General features: G+C 43.5%; 1 protein-coding gene across 5 annotated transcripts in view; it reads right to left on the bottom strand.

The window, feature by feature from the left end:
• FTO (FTO alpha-ketoglutarate dependent dioxygenase) overlaps positions 1 to 22,781 on the bottom strand; it is a 387,882-nt gene that overhangs the window by 99,238 nt on the left and 265,863 nt on the right. The window contains exon 9 of one of the 5 annotated variants that reach the window (XM_042968311.1): positions 9,992 to 13,018. The exons of the other annotated variants lie outside the window; for them this stretch is intronic. Coding sequence (XP_042824245.1) covers positions 12,916 to 13,018 — 103 coding nt within the window. The 3' untranslated portion in view covers positions 9,992 to 12,915. Of the gene's footprint in view, positions 1 to 9,991; positions 13,019 to 22,781 lie in introns of those variants that run through there. 5 annotated transcript variants of the gene reach the window in all.

Below are 22,781 nucleotides of genomic sequence, written 5' to 3'. Positions count from 1 at the left end.
TTCCAAGGATCTAGAGTTCTGAGGATCTGCTTAAAATTATTTAATAATCCCGAAGATCTAGAGTTCTGAAAGGATAGTTATACGCAATGCCTTCGTCTCTCATTGATCCGCTTGAAGTTATTATTAATTGTTACGAAACTTTTTAAATACCAAAAGTATACAGCATAATATAACACACTTGTAGCTACCACCAACTTTGCCAAATCTTAATGAAAAAGATCTAAACCGGACATGGCAAACAAGTTTACAGTTTCCAACTGTTCTGTTTTTCTTGTGCCTTTTTATCTTAACACACATTCCCTTTGTCTTGAATACCCCATCTCTCCTACCCCCACTGTTCTTTGCCTGGAGAAATCCTACTCCCAGTCAAGACTCAGCTCAACTCTCACCGCCTCCAGGAAACCTTTCCCGCACAGAGCCCGACGCGGGGCTCGAACTCGTGAACCGCGAGATCATGACCGGAGCCGAAATCAAGAGCAGGATGCTTAACCCAACTGAGCTACCCAGACGCGCCAATAACTTACTGTTTCTCGAATGATGAATGTTGCGGGGGCTTCGTGGTGGGTCTTCCCTGGGCTGAACAGAAGTGTACAAGTCAGTCACCACATTTCCTGACTACTCTGTTGCCCGGACTTCTATACATTTTACCCAGTCACTATCTTTCCTCTTAGGATGCTGTCTCCACTTTCATTTTTCCCTTTCCAAGCAAGTGAGTCAGCTAGGATGTACTCTGCTTTGAGTAGCAGAAAACTAACTCTCAAAAGGGTAAGCCATCTAAGAGGTCTGGAAGTGAAAGGCTTTGAGGCTGGCCATCATGGATCCAGGCTTTCTTTCCATTTGTTCTACCAGCATCAGTGCACTAGCTTTTGCCCTCATACGTGTCATGTCATGGTTGAAAGCTGCCTGCACAGCTCCAGAATCCTGCCCCCACCCCCCCCCACCCCACCCCAACTGTGAGCCACAGTAGGATGCCTTCATGAGGCTGGTCTTTTTATCAGGAAGAAAATCCCTTCTAGAAGCTCCTAGCCCACATGGCCTTATGTCGCACAGATGTCAGAACTTGTGTCACACACCCCCTTCTTCCCCGCCCCCACCCGAGCTTGCCAGGGAGGCTGAGAAAAGTGAGCATCTAGCCCAGAGGAATAGAAACCCCTTGGCTGGCTTAACCCAACTGTGATTCACCACGTGTGTCTGCAAGAGAGGCCAACCTCCCTGAAATCAAGGGGCTGAGCCCAGTTGGGATTCTCTTAGCGGAGATGAAGAAGGAAGGGTAGAGATAAGATTGGCTGTTGGGTGGGCAACACCGTGTGCCTGCCAGGATAACATCGGTATGGTGGTCAGGGCTGTGGAACCAAAAGATTCGAGTTTCTAGAATGAGGCGTCTCACTAGCCAACCACAGGCCCTTGGCCGGCTCCTGGTGATCTCTGAGTTCAGTGTTCCTTGGTCTAACAGGGGGAGGATTCCTCAGTGTATCGTGTGAGCTGATTAATGACTTTTAAAACAGAAAAAAAAAAAAAAAAAGCTTCTCTTCATCCAACTTCTTAAGTCAGGTATCTCTTGACATTTCTTAATGCAGGAAAACAGTGGTCCATGCATTCGTCTGACAGTCACCGTGCCTCTCCCTTGGGGCACCTTGGGGCACAGAGATAGTTAAGACAACCTCTTCCCTCAAGAGGCTCACTGTCTGGTGAACAAGACAGACATTTACACAAACAGCTACGCTGGACGTGACAAGTGCAATAGTTAAGATCTGTAGAAAGTGCCAGGGACCAGGGAAGGAGGTCAATTTGCTGGGCAGGGGGGAAGGATGCCAAGGGGGCCGCCACACACGGCCGTGCAGGCGGGTTCTGCACATCTTGCGTTTGTGGACGCCCTGGCTACCGAGTCCAGAAGCCCTCTGAAGGGAGGAAACATTGGCAGAGGAACCAGAGGAAGGCTACAGGTAGGACAAGGTGAAGAAGAGTCCCTGGAGAGAGAAGGGGGGAAAAAAAGTACAATCGATGGAAAATTCAGGATGTAGTCGACGCTGTGGAGCAGACCTACTATTGAGGGAAAGGGGTGGCGGAGGGGGGCGCGTAACGGAAAGGAGGCTGAAAGTCAGGTAAGGCTTTTAAAAAACCTGAGCCTTATCCTTTAGCTGGCAATGGAGAGTCAATGAAAATTTAAAAACATTAACAGTAACTCATTCCTTCAAAGGTTAGAGAGGCCAATCCCATTTGCAAATTAAGTAACTCCTAAATTGCAGGAGTCCTAAATTACTACCAACTCTTACTTAATAAACAAAGAAGGTATTATAATGTTCGGGAAACAACTGTCAACTGCGCTTCTGAGTTTTTAAGAAAGTTACGAGGAAATGAATACCTGTATTTTGTCCTTCCATAAAACTGAACAGGTTAGGGATATATCCCATAAATCCTACAATTATTTCAAGCACAAGGCGTAGCTTTACTGCATTATCGCTTTTAAATAACACATCACCAGATTCTGGTTCCCAAAACCACTTTGGGGAAAAATGCTTTCCTAAGTGACATCACCCCATTTTCCATATAAAATGAAAAAAAATAAAGGCTCATATTCAGAAGTGGCAGGCTACAAAAGGAGGTTTGGTGTACCTTAACAGCCTACTATGGAACCCCCTACTGCCCTGAGAGAAACAAAGAAATAAATTAAAAATATAAAAAAAAAACCCAAATACACATAGTTGAGCTTAAAAGAGGTGGGCTGGTTTTCCCCTTATCCATTAATAAAATAAATCACTGTATTTCATATTCTCAGTCATCTCTGAAAGTTCTCCTCTTAATTGCCCCATGGCATCATGTTTTATTTTAGTAAAGTTCAGATTTTATTGCCAGGGACTAATGGGCATAGAGTCCCTGAAGAACTTGTTTTAAAACATTGACCAGTCAACCATAAAAGGGATATTAAAACAGCTACAGAGGCTAAATAAGAATTAAAAAGTATAGCCACTTATTTTTAAATTAGAATCCTCTTTCACATTTAGGAATATAATAAAATGTGTCATAAACTTTCTACTTTCATTCCAAAGTATTGTTGTAAGGATCAACGGTAATGCAGATACGATCCTGCTACGGTTAAGCAGCACTCATTAAAATCAAGTGCTGTTTTTAAGCATTATGAGAGGCATTTTAAAATTATAAATGATTACAAAGTTATAAAAGCCTTCCGAGGAGAGAAACAGAAAAGGAGAAACAGGGGAAGGATCTAATGAACGAGGCGGTTGATAAACTCATATATAGCATCAGTAGGTCAAAATTCACAAGGCCAACAGGGTCAAGTCCTGGTACAGTTCTGAGATTTGTATGGATCACTGTTGCGTCATTTTGTGTCCTGCCCCCCAGTCTTGGGATCTTTTTCATAACCACGTAACACCTTTCACTTGACGGATATGCCAAATTCTTTCCAAAGTTTTGGTATCAACGATTAGCAAAGACGCCCCATTTCGTAAGTGGGAAACCGGCCAGGAGAGAATCGATCTCCTAGCCTCGCCTCAAGTTCAACCTGAGTGGGGCACACAGATCCCCAGTGCCCTGATAAGGGGTTACGGTCCTTCTCTTCTTCCAGTGGCCGAGAAGAGGGCAAGGATTGTTCACTCAGGAGGAACAGTGGCTGCGCAGGGCGGGACCGCACACAGAACGTGGAAATGGCTCTTTCAGGCTTCCTTCTGAAATAGGGCACTAGGCGCACAGAGGGAAGATGGCTTTTCCCAACAGAAGCACTCTCTGGCCAAATAGGACAGACACAGGATGTTCAACCGAAAGGAACAACCTTTTAGTATACACGATCTCTGAAAAGACTCGGAAACAGAGATCTCAGCAGAGATCCAGGTTGGTGCCAGAAAGGGGGTGGCGGGGCGGGGTGGGGGAGGGCAGTTTCAGGAGCAGGATGGCAAAGAGGCCCAGAAGCTACCTCATTTCTAATTCTGCAGCACCTTCCGTTCCTCTCGACAGCTTTAAATAAAGGCATCTTGAACTGGTTTAGATTAGCCCCCACCAGGCACATTTGTAAAGATAAAAAGAACACGCTTGTTTTCCTTCCTCTGAAAGGGGGCAGGGAAGAGAGAGCAGGAACGTTCAGCCGGGCCTTACGGAGGAGAGAAAACAAGAGTCAAGTATGTTCTTATCCCTGTGTTGAAAAAAAAAAAAAGAAAAAAAAAACAACCCAGGCCATGTTGCTTTGAAACTTCTGACTCTCAAACTTCTGGTCCTCCTTTTACCCCTGGGACACAGAGACAGCAAGGAGGAAAGCAAGGCAGGCAGGAGGTGGGGCGAGGAGCCGGGGCGGGAGCGGGGGGAGGGGAGGAGGGCCATGTGTTTTTCTTCCTCATCCTGTAGTTCAAGGCGGCAACTAGCTTGTGTAAACATTCGGTAGCCCATCTGAACCCTATTTTAGAACAAAACAATTTCAGTTTTAAAGTGTTTGAATGACTTTAGCTAAATCTGAGGATTTGCCTATTGAATCTGGAGCTGTTCCCTTTCAACTCTGAATGAAGGAAGAATTACGAGGCTAGAGTCATTCAGTGAGGGCTGTCTGTCCTGGCACTCAATCAAAGGGATGAGGATTTGGAAAGAAAAGCCTACAGGTGATCCTCCAGGAAGCACACCAAGCAGTTATCAAAAACATACAAGTTCAAAGCAGCTCAATTTTCATATGTTAAATGTACTTGGATGCAGCCCCGGGCTCCTTTCTAGGTAAAAAATTGTGTGAAAGCTGTTTGTACTTGCATACTTAGCAGACAAGGGAATAACAAAGCATGTGGTACAGCGGTGCCTGTGCTGGGTCCACCTCACCCCCATGTAACACAATAAATCAATCTTGTTCTCTCGGTGAAACGCAATCTGATGCTGTGTCCGGGCTTCCCAGACCCGTCCCTGACTCCTCGCATCGTGGCGGATATTCATTTAGTTCACCAGTGCGAAAGGGCCGTCACAACACAAATGCCGTGGGGTCAGGCGCCCGGCATCAGCAGCTTAACAATTAACAGTGCGCGCTATTCACCGGGCTCGGGTGTGATTTTCCCAAACGCCATGATCTGGGTTTAATGGCGTATTACCTACTTAATAGCTTCACTTGGGCACTTTGGAAAGGAGAAAGAAAGGACACGCACACTGAGATTTAGGTTATAGAAGAGGGTACGTTTTGGGTGGCCTTCCTGTACTAGTGACTCACCAAGTTTATAATGCCACGGAATTCTGCAGGGCACGCACAGAAGGATACAGCTCCCCGTGGTGTGCCCAAGAGAACTCCGAGAAAATTAACGCATAATTTTTTTTAAGTTTATTTATTTATTTTGAGAGAGAGAGAAAGAGAGAGCGAGCATGTGCACAAGTGAGGGAGGGGCAGAGAGAGAGGGAGGGAGAGAGAGAGAATCCCAAGCAGGCTCCACACTGTCGGCACAGAGCCCGATGTGGAGCTCGAACCCGCGATCCGTGAGATCATGACCTGAGCTGAAATCAAGAGTTAGATGCTTTTCCATCTTACAGGTAAGCAAACTAAGAATTAAACGAGTAGCTTGCTCACAGCTGGGTAGAGCCCAGATTCAGACCTAGGACGCTGAACACAGGGTCTGTGTTCTTCACGGACCTGATTCTCTCTCCCTATACATGACTTTCTTGAACTGGAGTTGGCTTTTATGACTAACGTGATTACCAGCCTACTGGGCTAGAGCCCCCAGTGTCCTCCTCAAATCTACCCCTTCCCTCCTTATTGCTAACCAACTGCCCGTTCTCATCGCCCTACCTGGGTGATGTCGCTCTCTTTCCGGCCTGGCGCTCTTTCTGCCAGTGCCCACGTGAGGTTTCGCCACATCTTGCTTTCCCAAGTGCAACAGGCCAGCTTGTGGTTTCTTTTCTCCACGTCTTCGCTCACTCCGTTCCCGAAGCTTGACATACCGCCTGCCTCCTTCGCGCATCACGATCCCCTACATTCTTCCATGCCCAGGTCAAAAGAAGCTTCTCCCCCCGATCTTGACTACTCTCTCGGCTGTGCTCCCAGAGCCGTCAGCCAAATCTTTATTTAGTATGTATTTCATCCTCCTTGGCATTCTATTCCTCCAGACTTCCTCACCCAAAGCCCCCATGAACTAAACTCCAAGTATCATGAGTACTGCTTAGTATTTAGTTTCATTTCTGGGGTACCGAGGGCTTCCACGTGTATTTTTCTGAACTTGGAAAAGTGCAAGGCAGGGAGAAAGAGTATCTGAAGATTCTTTCCAGGTCACAGATGCTTGATTCAGGTGATAGCAGACAACAAAAACAAAGGAATAACAACCACCACCACAACAAACCCTAGTATGACACGCGGTAACACTAGGCATCAATGCCAAACTGTCCGGGTTAAAAATCCTCCTTCTACCGCTTATTAGCTCTATAACCTTGGAAAAGATTCTTAACTTCTCAGCGGGGTGGCGGGGGGGGGGGTCCAATTTCTTTACCGCAAGCATGAGGGATGACAATGTTAGCTACCCCGTGAATTTGCCGTAAAGGATTAAACAATGCAGGAAGCATTTAGAACAGCACTTGGCACATAGTAAGTGTCGGATGGATGGCAGGTCTATCGCTACGTGGAGGGAATATTTCCCTTCCTTGACATCTAAGACACTAGCTTCTTAAAACAGGGACAAGAGAGAAGGAAGCATTATCGTCCATGCTCTCTCTTTGAGAATCCGAGATGAAAAAACTCTAAGAAGTTGAATATTGCAAACTCTGCTAGACTTTTTTTGTGTGTGTGTGTGTCTCATAGCTCAGCTTAAGGCCCCGACACAAAAGAGCAAAATGCCATAAACCTGGCTCCTCCTGGCTGCTTATTGTCTTGGTGCTGAACGATCAATTTGAAAGTACATTAAGTCATTTAACAGGTCACCAAGTAGCAGAAAGCTGAAAGTTTAACCATATTTACAAGGAAGAATTATATGAAAATATTTTTACTGACACCATAAAAACCACCATTAAAAATGGCTGCATTGAAATACTCAACATGTATGGGACAAATGGGCAGCTCTTAAAATACTACCTGGTTCCAGACAGTCCAAATTTTGTGTCTCGTTAGCAAAGAAGATAAGTGACTTTGTCTGAAATGATGTTTTATAAATCCTATTAACAGGCTATAAGGGAGGCCGTGGTTCCCAAAACAGGAGAACTAATTTCGGAGTTCAATCCCCATTGTGCCTACAAAAGGTGGGGGGAGCAGAGGGGAGGGGCTGTTTGCAGCCAGATCCACTCACCATTCATTCTATTTTACACTGTTCAAAATACCTGCACCCTCGTTAACAAGCACAGAGGAAAGTAAAGTGGCTTTGTCGAAGTCAGGTTAAAGCAGACCTAGGTGTGGCCCCAGGTGGCCCCGTGGCCCTTCCCGCCGCGCGTGGGTTGTAAGAGCCAGCGAATATGACGTACAGATGGATGTGCCCCTGTCTGCACAAACCCACAGGACACTGTCCTTTTCAACTCTGCATCCAGATAAATTATAAGGCACTTGTTGGTTCTTTTACTTTTTTGAAAAATAGAAGTGATACGCTCTCACCACCACGTAAATAATAGCACGGCGCTTTGTGTATACTTTTTTTTTTTTTAAAGAGCAGGACGTACTCCAGTGATGGGTGCAATTTTGTTTTTGCCTTTTCTTGCCAAAAAGAAAATATGGCTTTAATAGAAGTTTACATCTGCGTGGTATTACATGCATGTAAAACAGATGTAACCTAATTACATTTTCATTTAAATTGCTAAATAGCTACTTAAGTAAAAAGCTAAAATAACATACAAACAACAGTTACTATAATAACAAGTGTACTTGGAATTGAATGAAAAGGATCAAAGCTGCAGCATATAGAATTTGAGTTGGTCTTTCAAAAAGAGAGCGACTTCACAACGCTGCCTTCATGTAACTCAGTAATTTAATGTCTCTCCAGCTCAGCCTAAAGACACAGCTCCACTCGGCCTAGACACATGGAAGGAAATCCATAGAGTTTATATAAAGACTCTGGGTTTCATGAAGATTAGACACACTCTACTAGAGATTATATAGCAAACCCCTAAATTGGAAATTAGAATTCCAGGGCAATACAATCAGCTTGATTATGGTTTTCAGCAGACCTGTCTAGGCTGAAATCAGAAATGGGCTCCCAATCCTGAGATCAGAGCACCCTTTTGGGATTTTCTGCAGAAGACAACAGTACATGTGAGCCATTGCATATTCATGGCCCGTCCCTTCCTGTGTGCCACACAAAGAAAGGCCCGTCAGAAGGATCCAGTGCATTTGGGACGATGTTCAGCTTTGGAGAAGGGAACGCGTGGCTGCTCTTCACAAAGGAGGCCAAGGCAACCCCATGTTGCCAGGCTGAGATGGCTGAAATCCTCAACGGTATGTTCTGGAAGAACACAGACCAGGTAACCTAGCCTTGCTGAGTAACGTCCACGGCCAGCTTTCCTTTTGTTGATTCCGATCGCATTTTTCACAAAAGCGGGTGGCAGTGGTTGTTGTTTTAAGCAGTCTGAGAAGAAAACTGGACATTGAGAGCGTTAGCGTGGTATAAAATGATTTCAAAATTACGGCAGTCTATCACCAAAAGCAAAGGCTTTGGTGCTGGAATGCCTCATGAAAATACTCTCACATTCGCTTTCTTCTCTAAACTAGACCAGCCAGTTTTTCTTAATTTTGCAAAGAAGTGTTGAAAAATAAAAGACTTAGATCTAGCCAGCCCTATCGGATCACGGGTCTGAAACGTTTAAGAGGAATTAAGAAAAAAAGAGAGAAAGAAAGAAAGAAAGAAAAAGAAAGAAAGAAAGAAAGAAAGAAAGAAAGAAATGGAACATCTCTCCTAAAACTATGGGTTTCAAACTGAGAACGTCCTTATCAAAGACATGGACAAACTCTTTTAAAAATTAGCTTTAAATTATATCCCAGGATACCTATCTTTACATGTACAGTTAGCTCCTGGCTCCCCTTTTCGTCCGATTTGGCGAATGTCCTCTCTCTGGAGGTGAAGGATCAGAGGTGAGGCACTGAAAGATGTGGAAACGGAAAAATCACCCGGGGCCAGCATCTGGGGTCAACACTGGCACTCCTTCCTTGATGTTGCCCCGAGACGGTATTTTAAGGGGCAAGCAAAGGGCTGTAAGTGTGCATACTGCCTCTCCCTTAACTATTCTACAAACAGCCTGTACTTAAATCTCATCAAAGACCAAACAGGGCTCCCATGCATTCAAAGTTTGGTGGCAAAGGGGCGCCTGGGTGGCTCAGTCGGTTGAGCATCCGACTTCGGCTCAGGTCGTGATCTCGCAGCTCGTGAGTTCGGGCCCCGCGTCGGGCTCTTTGCTGACAGCTCAGAGCCTGGAGCCTGCTTCGGATTCTGGGTCTCCCTCTCTCTCTGCCCCTAACCCCGCTCGCATTCTGTCTCTGTCTCTCTCAAAAATAAATAACCATTAAATTTTTTTTTTTTTTTAAGTTTGGTGGCAAAGATTTTCTTTTGCTTTTTCATACCTGGGCGTCTTACACCCAAACCGTGGTGATTCCCTGCCCGAAACGGTCTCTGGATCTAGTAACAAGGGGGCTTGTTTGGGAAGGGGACAGGAAACATAACTTCAAGAATCTTCTCCTCCCACAGCTACTCCCAAAGCCAAGGGCTTTGGCTTGGTCTCTTCAGATCGGCTGCTGTTTGCTTTCTGCAAAGGGTGTTCGTAATAAAAGTTTCACAATGTGTTGAGAACAAGTTTGCAAACGACAAGTGAAGGCTTGTCATGATTTTGTAACCAATTATTTCATTTGTGTTTTATAAATCGGTCATAAATGTCATTGACTAATTGCTGTCCTCCCCCTCCCCACCCCCCCCCACCCCCCCACTGGAACAAACAGGCAACCTTGTACCACTCTTGCCAGGGGCCAAGAATTAATGGCAGGCTTTAAACTAAACTTCACCTATTTGGAAGGACATCAGTGGCGGCTGAGGACACACTGTAATTTCTCTACTCACCACCACGCCTCTCTGCCCTGAAGAACAAACATATTTCCATCATTCCACTCTCTACCCAAGAAACTCAGATGCCAGGAGAAAGGGTGAAGGACGGCCCCAAAGAAACAATATTAAAATAATCATATTACAATATCACGGACTTCGTCAAAGTCTTATCTGATCATTACTAAACCAGCAGTTACTCAAAAGCACACATTGAGTGATGATTCATCTGTTTGACCGTGGCACGAACGCTGTCTTCTACTGAGGCTTAGTAGCTCTGGGAAAGGAGATGTGTGTGAATAACGTCCTGCCTCACAGTGAACTTTAAAGAATAACCACATTCCAAAGGCTGATGCCAGAGGCGGGGAGGAGAGAGAAGTAATTACTTTGTGATGGGTTAAAAGTCAGCAAGGAAAGAAAGCTAAGGGCGGCTCTGTCCTACCAACTTTTCTGGAACTCTACTCTCTTAGTTAGGTCAGCCTTGACAAAGGATCTATGACTCTAAAACAAAACAAAACAAAAGCACGAAAAAATGACATAAATGTGAGAAGCTGCCCTCGTTTTCAGAGTAACTACATTCTTCACCATAGCGGTGGAGTCTACAGAATTGTTCAGTAATTGTTCAGAACCCACCCAGCTATGAACACCTCCCTTGGAGAATGAGAAGGTACTGCCACGAAGCACCCAGCTCCCCTTCTGTCCATTTTGTGCAAGCTGAAGTCACGACCGTGGCTTAGAGGCCAAACCCAGCCCTCACACATGTTTTTCAACTTAAAAAGAAGTTAGCCGTCAACATTTCTACGGAAGTACGTTTCGTTAAAAAAAAAAAAAAAAATCTGGATTTCTGGCTTCTTCCGGAAAAAAGAGATCTGGTGGGTGCATCACAACGGGATCACCTGGCCCCATGGCCGGCAGTGGGCTGGTCACGGCGACCGCGGGCTGCAGCAGAGGACTGGCTGGCTGTCCTCTTTCGGCTTTAGTGTGCTTTCTGGTTCTGTCTGGTGCCCTCAGCTCTCTCCCACACTGTACCTCGCCCGCCTCCCTCGCTGACATTACCTGCTGGCTCTTGTGCGGATCTGGGCTGTTTCTGCTGTTTTGCGTAACTACTAATTAACTGCTCTGCAAATTCCCTATTTGAAGGGGTGTGGGGGCGGGGGGGAGATTGCAGAAGCCCTGAGTCCCATCGAACAATTCCAACTGTGACCAAAATTCCACTCGGTGTTTGAGCTTCAGAACAACGCGTGCCACACATCCCTGTGCCTGCCTGAAGACATCTCGACCCCCATCCGCTCAGATAACCTAGCGGTCAGCCTCTCCTCCAGGTATCCAATACACTAGGGGGTCTGTAGCATGTTTTGTGGACAAACTATGAAAATGAACCACACTATTCTCTAAAAGGAAAAAAAAAAAAACCACCACATTCTATTTTTATTGACTCGTATTACTACAAATTAAGTCTGTTCAAAGTTGACCTATCAGACATGTATTTTTCAGCCCCACTTTTTTTTTTTTTTTTTACAGTTACGATAGAGAAAAACCATCCATTCTTCGTGATCTATTTTTTTATAATGAGGACCACCAAAAAATGCAGAGAGGAATCTCAGGACCTTTGGAAATAAAAATGAATGTACATATTTTGTGCTAGCTGGCGGTAATTACTTTACCATGTGAGGCTCAGGGTAGGTAGTAACGTGCAATACGTTTAAACTGGGAGCTGTCCCAAAAAACAAACAGGAAAAAAACAAAAAAACAAAAAACACCTGACCTCTGACCCTGTTTTGAAGCATCACTACCCGCTTGGGTAGTGTTTGCATGTTGAAATATTTATTTCCTTCATAAAAAAATCTATCTGAATATCCAATCTCTCAGCAGAAAAGAGTCTTATTTCCATGTTAGCAGAAGCCCTTAAGTAATTTGGGGCTATGATCTGAACACTACAAGCTTTACCCACTTAAAACTTTGCCAGCTTCAAGCTGCATATTTTTCTCGCCAGCTCCTCATTTGCAAAGCATATTAGAGACTCAGGTGAAAGGTGACCAAGTTTCCATAGCTCGGAAGCCCAGTTAGAAAACTAGGTTTCTTGGGCAGAGCCGCCACGAGAGCAGTATTTCTGGGCCTTCTGTCACTCGAAGACAGGGCTTGTATCACCAGTGCGGATGAACAAGTTCTGACGAGCAGGTATTGTAATGGCAACTTTCGGGACGAGGTGTGGGAGAGGCTGAAACCTCTCTGAACCCTCCAGGCAAACAAGCGATGCCACTGAAAACGCCTCTGGATTGTGACATTAGGACACAGGAACATCGTCAGGGTAAGGCTCTCTTTATCCGCTCACTGATCATGGTATCTGAATGAAAGGCCTAATAAAAGTCACTTAGACTTTAGTTTCCACCACGAAAAGGAAAATTGAAATCTCCCGTAAGGCGCCCTCCCTGCATCATATTCGCAAAACTGGGCAGGCCAAAGGGGGGAGGTGCAGGTGAGGCGTGCCGTGCCTTTCCACGAGCGTGCAACCCTCCACCTCCACGGGCAGTGAGGTTGAGATTAACAGCCCCCCAGCTCCTCCTCTGCAGTGCTTGCCAATGAGAAAGTGTGGTGGGGTGAGCCTTTGCCTCATCCTTCTCGGAGGCCCAGGATCCAGATACTAAAATTAAGCTCAGAATGGCTCTTAAAAGCCATTTAGGGCTTTCGGTTTTCCTTCATGGCCTGCTGACATTACTTACGAGGGGAGACTGCTTTGCGTTTTTGGTGCAATGATTGGGGGAACACAAAGGAATATGCCACTTGAACTTTACCTCCAACTGAAAAAGAAAAACCACTTAAAAACATTTTTTTTTTTTTTTTTAATGTAAGAATCGTTGACACGACCTTCCCTCCAAATTTGACGACAGCTCACTAGGCCTGAAATACTATGTAGAATCCTCTCTGAGGAAAACTGGCTAAAGTCTGTTTAGCCTTGTGTACAACGTGAATCTGTGGGAATGTAGAATTCTGTAATTCCAAAGTACGACAGAGTGGTTTTTGCAGCTAATCCTGTGTCCGTTACGGTTGCTCTAGGAAGGAAAACAAAACAAAACAAAAAACCCAACCATGTTGCAATGAAAAAGAAAACTGTTGTATACCGAGCTATTTAAATACAATCTTTTCTCTTACCCAAGAACTTCCCATTTAGATTTATGATAAGAACAAGCCTAACTCCTAGAGCAGGAGTATGCCCCCGCCGGACAGAATTGTCAGTAGCTGGCTGTTCAATGCTGCTTCGGATTTACAAGCAAAAGGTCTTACAGACAGCTGTTTGGATCCTAACCTGTTTGGAAGGAGAGGCACTTTGTAGGACATACACGCTGTTGATCGGAGCCTCAGCAAGCGTCTCCAGCACCTTTGGGCAAATCAGAAAAAGGTGCCCCGTGTGGGCAAGCAAAGTCTCCCGGTTTGGAGCATGGGCTGGACATTAGCTCTTCTTCACAGCGGCTCCCTTACCCAGGAGCCCATATGCAGAGTGTAACCTGTGTGGCGAGTCCTGAACGTGACAGATGCAGAAGCGGGGCTTTTTCTCAGCCACTCTGGTTTCCATGTAGCAAAAGTTTTGCCAAATAATCTTACCAGGGGGTGCCTGGGTGGTTCAGTCAGTTAAGCGTCTGACTTCCACTCAGGTCATGATCTCCCTGTTTCCAAGTTCAAGCCCCACGTCGGGCTCTGTGCTGACAGCTCGGAGCCTGGAGCCCGCTTCAGATTCTGTGTCTCCCCCTCTCTCTGCACCACCCCCGCCCCGGTCCCGGCCGCACTCTGTCTGTCTCTCTCTCTCTCAAACATAAATAAACGTTAAAAAAAATAATAATCTCACCAGAACACAGAGGTCAGGGACTAATTTCACAACTGATAAAATGGCCTCGGGAGCATCAAGTTAGAAGGATGAGGAATAAATCAAGGGATTCCAGTCAGGAATAATTAGGAGTCGCAACAGAAAAGTGCAAAGGCATGTGGTTTCACGACACGATTAACCAGTTCTTCTAGACTTAAGGGTGGGACTGGTTCTATCTTCTTCATAGTTCGACTCGTGAAGGCCACACACAGCTGGGAGCAGCGGGTTTGGTTCCCTCACTGGTAGGAAGGGCTGTGCGTGGCCTGCTGGTAAGCAGCAGAAGCTTGGAAGCCGGGTTTTCAAGTCTAGAGATGAGAGTTACTGAGCTCGCATGCTTTGGCTTCAGGCTTCCTGTGCAAGCCAAGAGCTCCAAGGACGGGGCAAACTGAATGAAGGCCAACGGGAAGGGAGCAACCAAAGGCCAACCAAAAGAGCTTCAGAAATGACCAAAAGAGCTGGCACGTCTCAATTTTAGCATGGACCTAGGAAAGCAGAGTTAGTGACTGCAGAGTCATGTCAGATGTACGGAGACTTCCTAGTTCTCTTCTTTACCTCCATATTGGGATTCTGCCCCAAAGTTAGTTATAATTGTCCAAGACTAGTGACACCTTGATAATGAGCTTGTGACTTTGTAGCTATTAACAATTAACATGTATGCCTCCAAAGGGGGAGGCAGAGATTGACATAAGACACAAGAAATTCACATACATACCCACAGCCAGGAAACATGAAAGATGTCCAACCATAGTAGTGACAAAGAAATGAAATGAGAGGTAACTTTTTGCCCATCAAATTGGCAAAGATTTTTTTTTAAACGGTAATATTCCATCCTCCCAAACATGAGAAGAGAAAGGCATTCTCAAAAACTGTAGATGAAAATGTAAATTGGAACATCTTTCTGAAAATCAAGTGGGTAATGTTTTATTCACTCACTGCACACATATTTATCAAGTACTACAATGTGTTGTGAACTTACAAAGTATACTTCCTTTCACCTTGTAATTTGATATCTAGAAATTTATTCAATAAAGGCTCAAAGATTATATAAAAGGATATCTGTCATAATATTTAAAAGTGAAAAGGTGGTGCGTGGGTGGCTCAGTCGGTTAAGCGTCTGACTTCAGCTCAGGTGCTGATCTCACAGTCTGTGAGTTCGAGCCCCGCGTCAGGCTCTGGGCTGACAGCTCAGAGCCTGGAGTCTGTTTCAAATTCTGTGTCTCCCTCTCTCTCTGCGCCTCCCCTTGTTCATGCTCTGTTTGTCTCTCTCTCTCTCAAAAATAAACAAACATTAAACAAATTTTTTTAAAGTGAAAAAAGATATATAGTTAAACAGATTGTATATTTTGAGGGGGATTATTCTGGAATGAAATGTAGTTAATGAGAAAATAATCACAAAATAATATTCTGTGAAAAAGAAAGATACAAAAACTTTTTAAAACAGAAATCTTTCTAATCATACACTCGATGCTAACAGTTCCGGACTGTAAGATTGCGGGTAATTTTTGTCTTTTTCCTATACTGTTATGTAGTTTTCGAATATTCTACAAGGAGAATTTATTAATTTTAAAAATAGGAGGAAGTATTGAACAACAACAAAAGAATTCGCTGAAGGGCAAGACGTATTTGCTGTTTTACAAAAACAGCAAAATGGGGACGTAAAAACTCCAAATGTACCCTTCAGTGGAGATTTACAAATCCTGAAGATATGCAAATTTGGGGTCCTGAAACAATGTTGAAGGAGCCTATGTAAACAGAAGCGGTAAAGGTTCAAAACAGAAGATCCATCAGAGATGTCCCAGCTTAATCTCTTCATTGGATAGTTGTGGCAACAAAGACCAAGTATTGCAATGACCCAGGGTGCCCGGCTTCCAATCTATGCCCTTTCCATGACACTAGGGACAGCAATAGGTTCCATCTACATTTTAAGTGCCAATCAAATGGTGGTAGCTGTTCACTATGCTCTGTTGAGAAGACTATATAGGAGCTCAGGAGGGAAGAGGCAGTCAGATTAGTGACATCTGCATGGGCCAGAGAAGGGGGAGTGTTGGTAGGCATGCCTCATACATGACATTCTGCAAAAAAAAAAAAAAAAAAAAAAAAGACAAAATACTGTCTTCTCCAAACCAGGTGTTTGTCACTATAAAATAGTAAATGTTGGAGCACCTGGCTGGCTCAGTTGGTTAAGCGTTCGGCCTCGGTTCAGGTCATGATCTCACGGTTCGTGAGTTCGAGCCCCACGTCTGGGCTGTCAGCACAGAGCCTGGAGCCCGCTTCGGATTCTGTGTCTCCCTGTCTCTGCTCTCCCCAGCTCATGCTCTGTCTCTCTTTCTCCTTCAAAAATAAATAAACATTAACAGTTTTTAGAAATAGTAAATGTCTATTTCTAGGGGAACATTTGATATAAATTAGGACTAAATACAATTATGGCTCCAATGGGCTAAGAATGAAGAGGAAAATTTATACTTTCCGACTGAAAAGGGGCAATCCCAGGTTTCATAAAGGGGCAGCATCATGCTTCAAGGAAATATTTATACTCCCGCCACACAAAGAAGCTGGGAGGCAAAAGCAAAAAAGTTGAAAGCGTAAATGCATGCCTTTCCTCTGGAAAGTGTTAAATTGAAATAAAGTTCAAAAACGTGAGGGATATTGCATGCAAGTCTTGATGCTAAAAAAAGCCCGAAACCAATCAAGCCTTGGAGAAATTTCAAAAGTGTCCACTTCACCAAAAAGTTAATAATGAATGAAGTCTACTGAGACCTGTTAAGTAGGGTGTCCATAGGGATAAGACCTCTACAGGGAAGTCACACTTGTGAAAATGAATAGGAAAATAGTAAATAAAATACCAGCAGGTCAAGTCCATCTGTGTATTACATCACAATCAAGTCAGGCCCATTCCAGGAATGCAAAGATGGTTCAACAGCATAAAATCTAACAATGTAATATATCACGTTTACAAATTAAAGGAAAAAAAAACCATACGGTCATCTCAGTAGGCAACCTCTCTCCTAAAAAATTAGGATCCAATTGAATGCAATATGCATCAAAGAGAATAAAAATTCCTTTACTTGATAAAAAGTATGGACTAGAAATCTCAAACTGACTTGTGCGACACTGGAACTGTCCTAGTTAATAATAAAAAAATATAAAGATGCCTACTAACTCTACTACTATTCAACACCTTTCTGGAAATCTCAGCTAAGACAGGAAGAAAGATAAATAAAATGGTATCTGTGTTGGAGAGAAAAGGGCAGCATTATTGTTATGTTACATCATTCGCTATCCAGAAATTCCAAGGAAATCAACTGAAAAATTACTAGAAATGAGAAGAGAATTTAATAAGGTATACAAATAAAGATAAAAACTCAGCAGCTATCCTACATGTGTGTAATTCCACTGAAAGCAGTGACACTTTAAAATACCTAAAAATAAATGTAAAAGGATGTGAAGAAAAATTCTAAAACTCTACTTAAAAGACACAAGAGGTAACAGTAGCAAATGAAGACACACATTATTTTAATGGATGAGGAAAAAGTTTGTTTTAAAGTTCTCTAACATAGCAATCTATAAATTCAATGCACTCGTTATAAAAATGCCAACAACATTTTTAAAAAAATGGAATCTGACCACCTGATTCTAAAGTTCGTTTGGAAGTAAAAGGCAGGAAACAGCAACAAAATTATTTAAAAAAAGAAAATGAGAGGGGAATAAGCCCTCGATTTCAAAACATAAAACTTGGGTAATCGGGCCAAAATATAAATCAAGGAACAGGATTAAATACAGAACACATGAAGAACCACAAATCAAAAAGAGAAAGATAAACAACTTAACAGAAAATTGCATAAAGGTTGTGAACAGATGAAACGAGAAGAAAAAGTAAAAGGTCCACTAACACCACCTATCAAAGTGGCAAAAATACAATGATCAAGAGTGATAAATTGGTATCAGTTCTTTATACACAGTTGATGGGAATGTAAATTGGCAAAGCTCTTTTAGAGAGTGATTTCAGTTACTACTACTTAAATCAATCTGCTCCTCAGCTTTCTCATCTGCAAGTTGGGGTCGTAACAGTACCTACTCATAGGGTTACATCAAATTAATATACATCAAGCATGTGTCTAGCATACAGTAAACTATTAGGGGGACAGAAATATTAGCTGTTAGGATGAGCTGTATAAAATTGTTGCTATGTGGCTGTTTTGATCTATAGAAATAGTAATTTTATATGGTCCAAGTCAATGTTCTTTATATTGCTTTTATTTTTTAAAATAAACATTACATGCCTTTTAAAAAAAAAAAACTGTGGGGAAGCAATGATGGGGGTAAGATTAGTAGAGAGGGGCTGAAGGGAGTCACTGTGTGCAGAGAGATATTAAATAATCTCAATACTGTGTCTAGAAAGAGCTTATCTTTCGGGGAGGAAAGCCAATATTTAGAATAACTTTGCCAAGTAAAATTTGAGACATGCTTTCAAAATCTATTTTGTGCTTATTTCCATATGAACCCACTGGACCAAATCTTTATACAGATGACTATATTCTGTGCAACAGTAATGTTATGAAACCTGGAATTTCAAAGAAATATTTAAAATGTAATAATGTATACCTTAGCATGAAATAATTAATAAAACGTCTTTTGCCAAAGTATTACATACTGCTTTATCCTAAATAAACAGCATGTCTTAAATTTGTTATAATTATAACACCCATATAATGTTAATGACACAGCTCTAACACATGCACATGCGTGCACACACACACACACACACACACACACACACACAGAGACTACTATAATATTTAAAACCGAATTAAGGGAATGTCTGTATCTAAAAAGGGTTAGATTGGCCTTGGTTTTTTGAATGCCAGTATCAATTTTTAAATGTACTCTCTATAAAAACTCGTGAAACATTCTCAGCTGAAGTCAATTTAGAAATAGAAAAATTTATATAAATATAAAAACAAATCTTTGGTATTAAATACACAAACAACTCCGGGAGAGTCGAGAGTCCTAGGAAACGGGGCTATAAATAGTTTGACATTATTACACAATCTTCTCTGCATATCTTGTAATAGAAACTGCTACGGGTGATTGAAGAAATAAGCAACTTTGACATTTCTGAATGTAACTTCAGGAGATTATTTCATCATAAAGGATTGGTGCAGAATATACTAACCAACAACTCAATATCAAAACTCTCCTTGCAACTCTAAAACACTGCCGAATGACATTTAAGATAATCCATTTATCACCATCCAATACAGGCTGCTTGTTCACAAAATGTCACTGACAAGGCTGGAGCAACCCCGTCCCCAGGCAGTGAGTACATGTGACAAGGAATCTTTAATATAGCATCAGCTTCATTTCCTTATATGCTACTGCCGTACCTTGGACTTTGGCTCCCAGAGTTTCTGCAATTTATATGAGCAGCTGTACAAATGAAATGCCTTCTCTTTTTGTCACACACCACACGGGAACATCCCCCTCCAAGGATAATGAAAAGTCTGCATGTTCATTTGCACGCATGCAATTTACTCATGGTGAATTGTTGATGTTTCTATCAGCCGTCCTGGAAAAGCTCGGTGCTCCTACTCTCAACACTGGTAATTCTGAAAATGTCAATAATTCTTCATAATAATAATAAAGGTAACAGAGACTTGTGTTTATGTGCTGCGTCTTTGTATTCCCAAGTTGTTTTGTACACGATACCTCATGCTTCTCACCAGATCCCTGTAAAGTTTAGTTATGAATTCCCAACATCTTATAGGTGAGAGGAAAACTGAGAGATAAGCGAGGTTTTTTGTTTTGTTTGTTTGCTTGTTTGTTTGTTTGTTTGTTTTTTGGTTCAAGGCCTCATTGCGAGCCAGAATCATTCAATGTTGCAACTGTAATGATCCTTAGGGGAGAATTAAGAAGCCTCCAGTTTGGGAGCACCTGGGTGGCTCAGTTGGTTGGGCATCCAACTTCGGCTCAGGTCATGATCTCACAATCCGTGAGTTCGAGCCCCGCATCGGGCTCTGCGCTGATAGCTCAGAGCCTGGAGCCTGCTTCGAATTCTGTGTCTCCCTCTCTCTCTGTCCCTCCCCTGCTCACACTCTCTCTCTCTCTCTCTCTCTCTCTCTCTCTCTCTCAGAGATAAATGAACATTGAAAAAAAAACTTTTTTAAAAAGAAGCCTCCAGTTTGGAGATCACAAACTGGTGTTCTGTTTGACCAAATAGGGCCCACAGGTCTACGTATCTTTATAAAAATATCTGAGTTTCTGAAGGCACCTGGGTGGCTCAGTCAGTCAAGCATCTGACAGTTGATTTTGGCTCAGGTCACGATCTCATGGTTCGTGAGTGCAAGCCTGCAGTCCTGCTCTGCGCTGACAGTACGGAACCTGCTTGGGATTCTCTCTCCCTCTCTCCGCCCCTCCTCTGTGCTTATGCACGCGCCTATGTGCACACACTCTCACTCTCTCTCAAAATAAATAAACAAATTTTAAAAATATATCTGAATTTCAGGCTTTCCTTGAAACCGTAGCAACACTGGGCCCACATCCTGCGGGGAAGCAACTGGCTACAGCTCACCAATTAAATAAAGTATGCACTCTATGGTTCACCACCAGTGCATTTCACTCCTTATACATATGTTTTATACACAGTAAAACACATGGATCTCAAAAGTACAAGTTCAATGAGTTCTGTAAAAGATATACACGCCTGCGTAACAGTCACCCGACCTCACAGTTCTCTCCTGTTCCTTTCCAGTTACTTCCCCTCTTCCTTGCTCTTTCCTTCTTACTCATCTTTGTCTCCTGCGTTCGGACTTGAAATTCCTCTTCGGATTATAAACAGGGAAGCCAAACCCTACGGAAAGGCGGAGCCAGAAGTACAGTAAAGGCTTCCAACTTCTGGTCTTTAATACCACCCTTAAAACAAAGTCTTTCCAACCTGTTGCCCAAGGGTCGACCCGAAAGAAAATGCCACACTCTCCTCGTCACAGGTGTTGACGAGACCCAGGGTAGGTCAACAATTAACGCTGGTGACTTCACTCCAAATGGATCAGATTTGGAAGTAGCAAGTAGGTAGCAAATGGGAGGAAGTTTAGACGGAGACGTTTCTGGGAGAGTAACTGTGACCTAGATTTGATCAAGTTTACTCCCTGCAGAGGCGGTGGGACTGCTCTATCCCCACCAAAGGGAGAGCATCTGGGGTCAGCCTCCCGCTGTGCAACCTTGCCATTATTAAACTCTGAAATGGCAGGAGCCCAGCGGCAAAAATAACCTCTGCTCTCTGTGCCAGGCCACCTGCTTCTCGTCTAGGGCTGATGATCTTTGTTTAGGAGGCTAAGTGCCATATGGGATCCTGGATCCTTATTTGGGAAAAAAAAAAAAAAAGAGAGAGAGAGAGATGTATGAAATTAAGCCTAAGTGCATGTCTGTGTGGAGCTGACTCCGTTAACCACCTTGGTTCTCCATTAACCACCTTGGTTAATTAAGTTCCCAGCTGAGGGTAAGGTACGAGGAAAAACAGAGATAAAGTCTATTCCCACTTTTATATTTTAAGAGGTCACAATATCCTCAGAGCCAAAGCAAGCAATTCCACGTGGCCTTAAAGTGGCCAGTGCATGCTGGTATCTCAAGTACCCCATTATGAGAACCTCCCTGTGCTCTCCGTGCACACCAAGGCATAAAACTCCAACTTCCTAAAAGTGTGCACCTACTTCCCGAGAAAGAGCCAGCTCAGAGGGACAGGGGTACCCGGAAGGCAGAGAAGACTTCCTATGCAGTATACGCAGGCCAGGGCGACCACACTGGCTTTTTTTTCACTAGGACAGGAGTCTGTAGCTAATGAGAAAACATTATAGCTGAAACTAACCAATGAAAATAATCTGGTTCAGCACCGACGTTTTATAAGCAAAGAAGCGGGGGGGTGGGGCGGGCAGAGAGGTGCACTGGTTAATAACAATTTATTACACGTCCTGAATTTTAATACCCACCTCAAGTTAAGGTACACATGACACCATTTCAGTTCCATGCCATCCCTGCGGGTAAAGCGAAGGAACTCTATTTTGCAGCTGAAGAGACTGAGAGGTTGAGGAACAAAAAACTCACTTTAGTTCAGAGAAACAAAGTATGACGCTGGACAAACACTGCATCTCTCTGAGCTGTGGTGTCCTTACCTGTACGGGTAAAAGAACATCTCCTATCTAAGAGGAGGGTTACGAAGACACAATAATCTATCAAGAATGCTAAGAGGTATTTCAGCACTCGGTAAGTTCTTGTTGTTAAGCTACTATTAAACAGAGGGCACAGCCAATAATAGAACCCCTGTGTCCGTATTAATGGCTCGTGCCTTTTCTGTTAGACCACGCTACAAGAAACCCGGATTGGGTACCATCTACACCGTAGTTAGAACAGGCACCAGGCACAGTGGGGAAGGAGGGATGGGGGAGGGACAGGGGTCGGGGGAGGCGATGGACAAAAATCATCTAGGACGTGGAGATTAGCGGTTACAAAGAAATGGCGTAAGGTAATCACCATCCAAATTTGTGACTGTATTTCGCAGAATGGTGCGGATGAGATTTTATTAGATGTCTCTGCCAAAAACGTACTGGCAGATACAGCCCTGAGCTTGTGGTTCACCAGACGCACAAGAGCCCCTCTTCAGGAAGGGGATCCTGCGCGGGCCCTGGCCCAATTCCAAGTTAATGCACGGTAAAAAGTAGCAGCTGCAGCGATCCTGAGATAGGGGGTCCCCTGGAGGAGGGCCTTGCGAGGGAGGCGCTTCCTAAATTACCTACCAATTGTTAACAGAGAGAACTTTAAAAACGCACACACACGTAAAAAGCAAGCAAAACCTCAACAAAATTTAGCCTCAGTGAATACAGATGTTATGAGACTAAATATAATCAGTCAACGGATTTATGGGCACATCTCAAATATATGTAAATTCAAAAAAGGATGGGAGCCCA

Source organism: Panthera tigris, chromosome E2 (assembly GCF_018350195.1).
Source record: "Panthera tigris isolate Pti1 chromosome E2, P.tigris_Pti1_mat1.1, whole genome shotgun sequence".
NCBI classification, from domain to species: domain Eukaryota; kingdom Metazoa; phylum Chordata; class Mammalia; order Carnivora; family Felidae; genus Panthera; species Panthera tigris.
The sequence above is the reverse complement of the archived record's forward strand: the minus strand, read 5'-3'. Positions and strand labels throughout refer to the sequence as shown.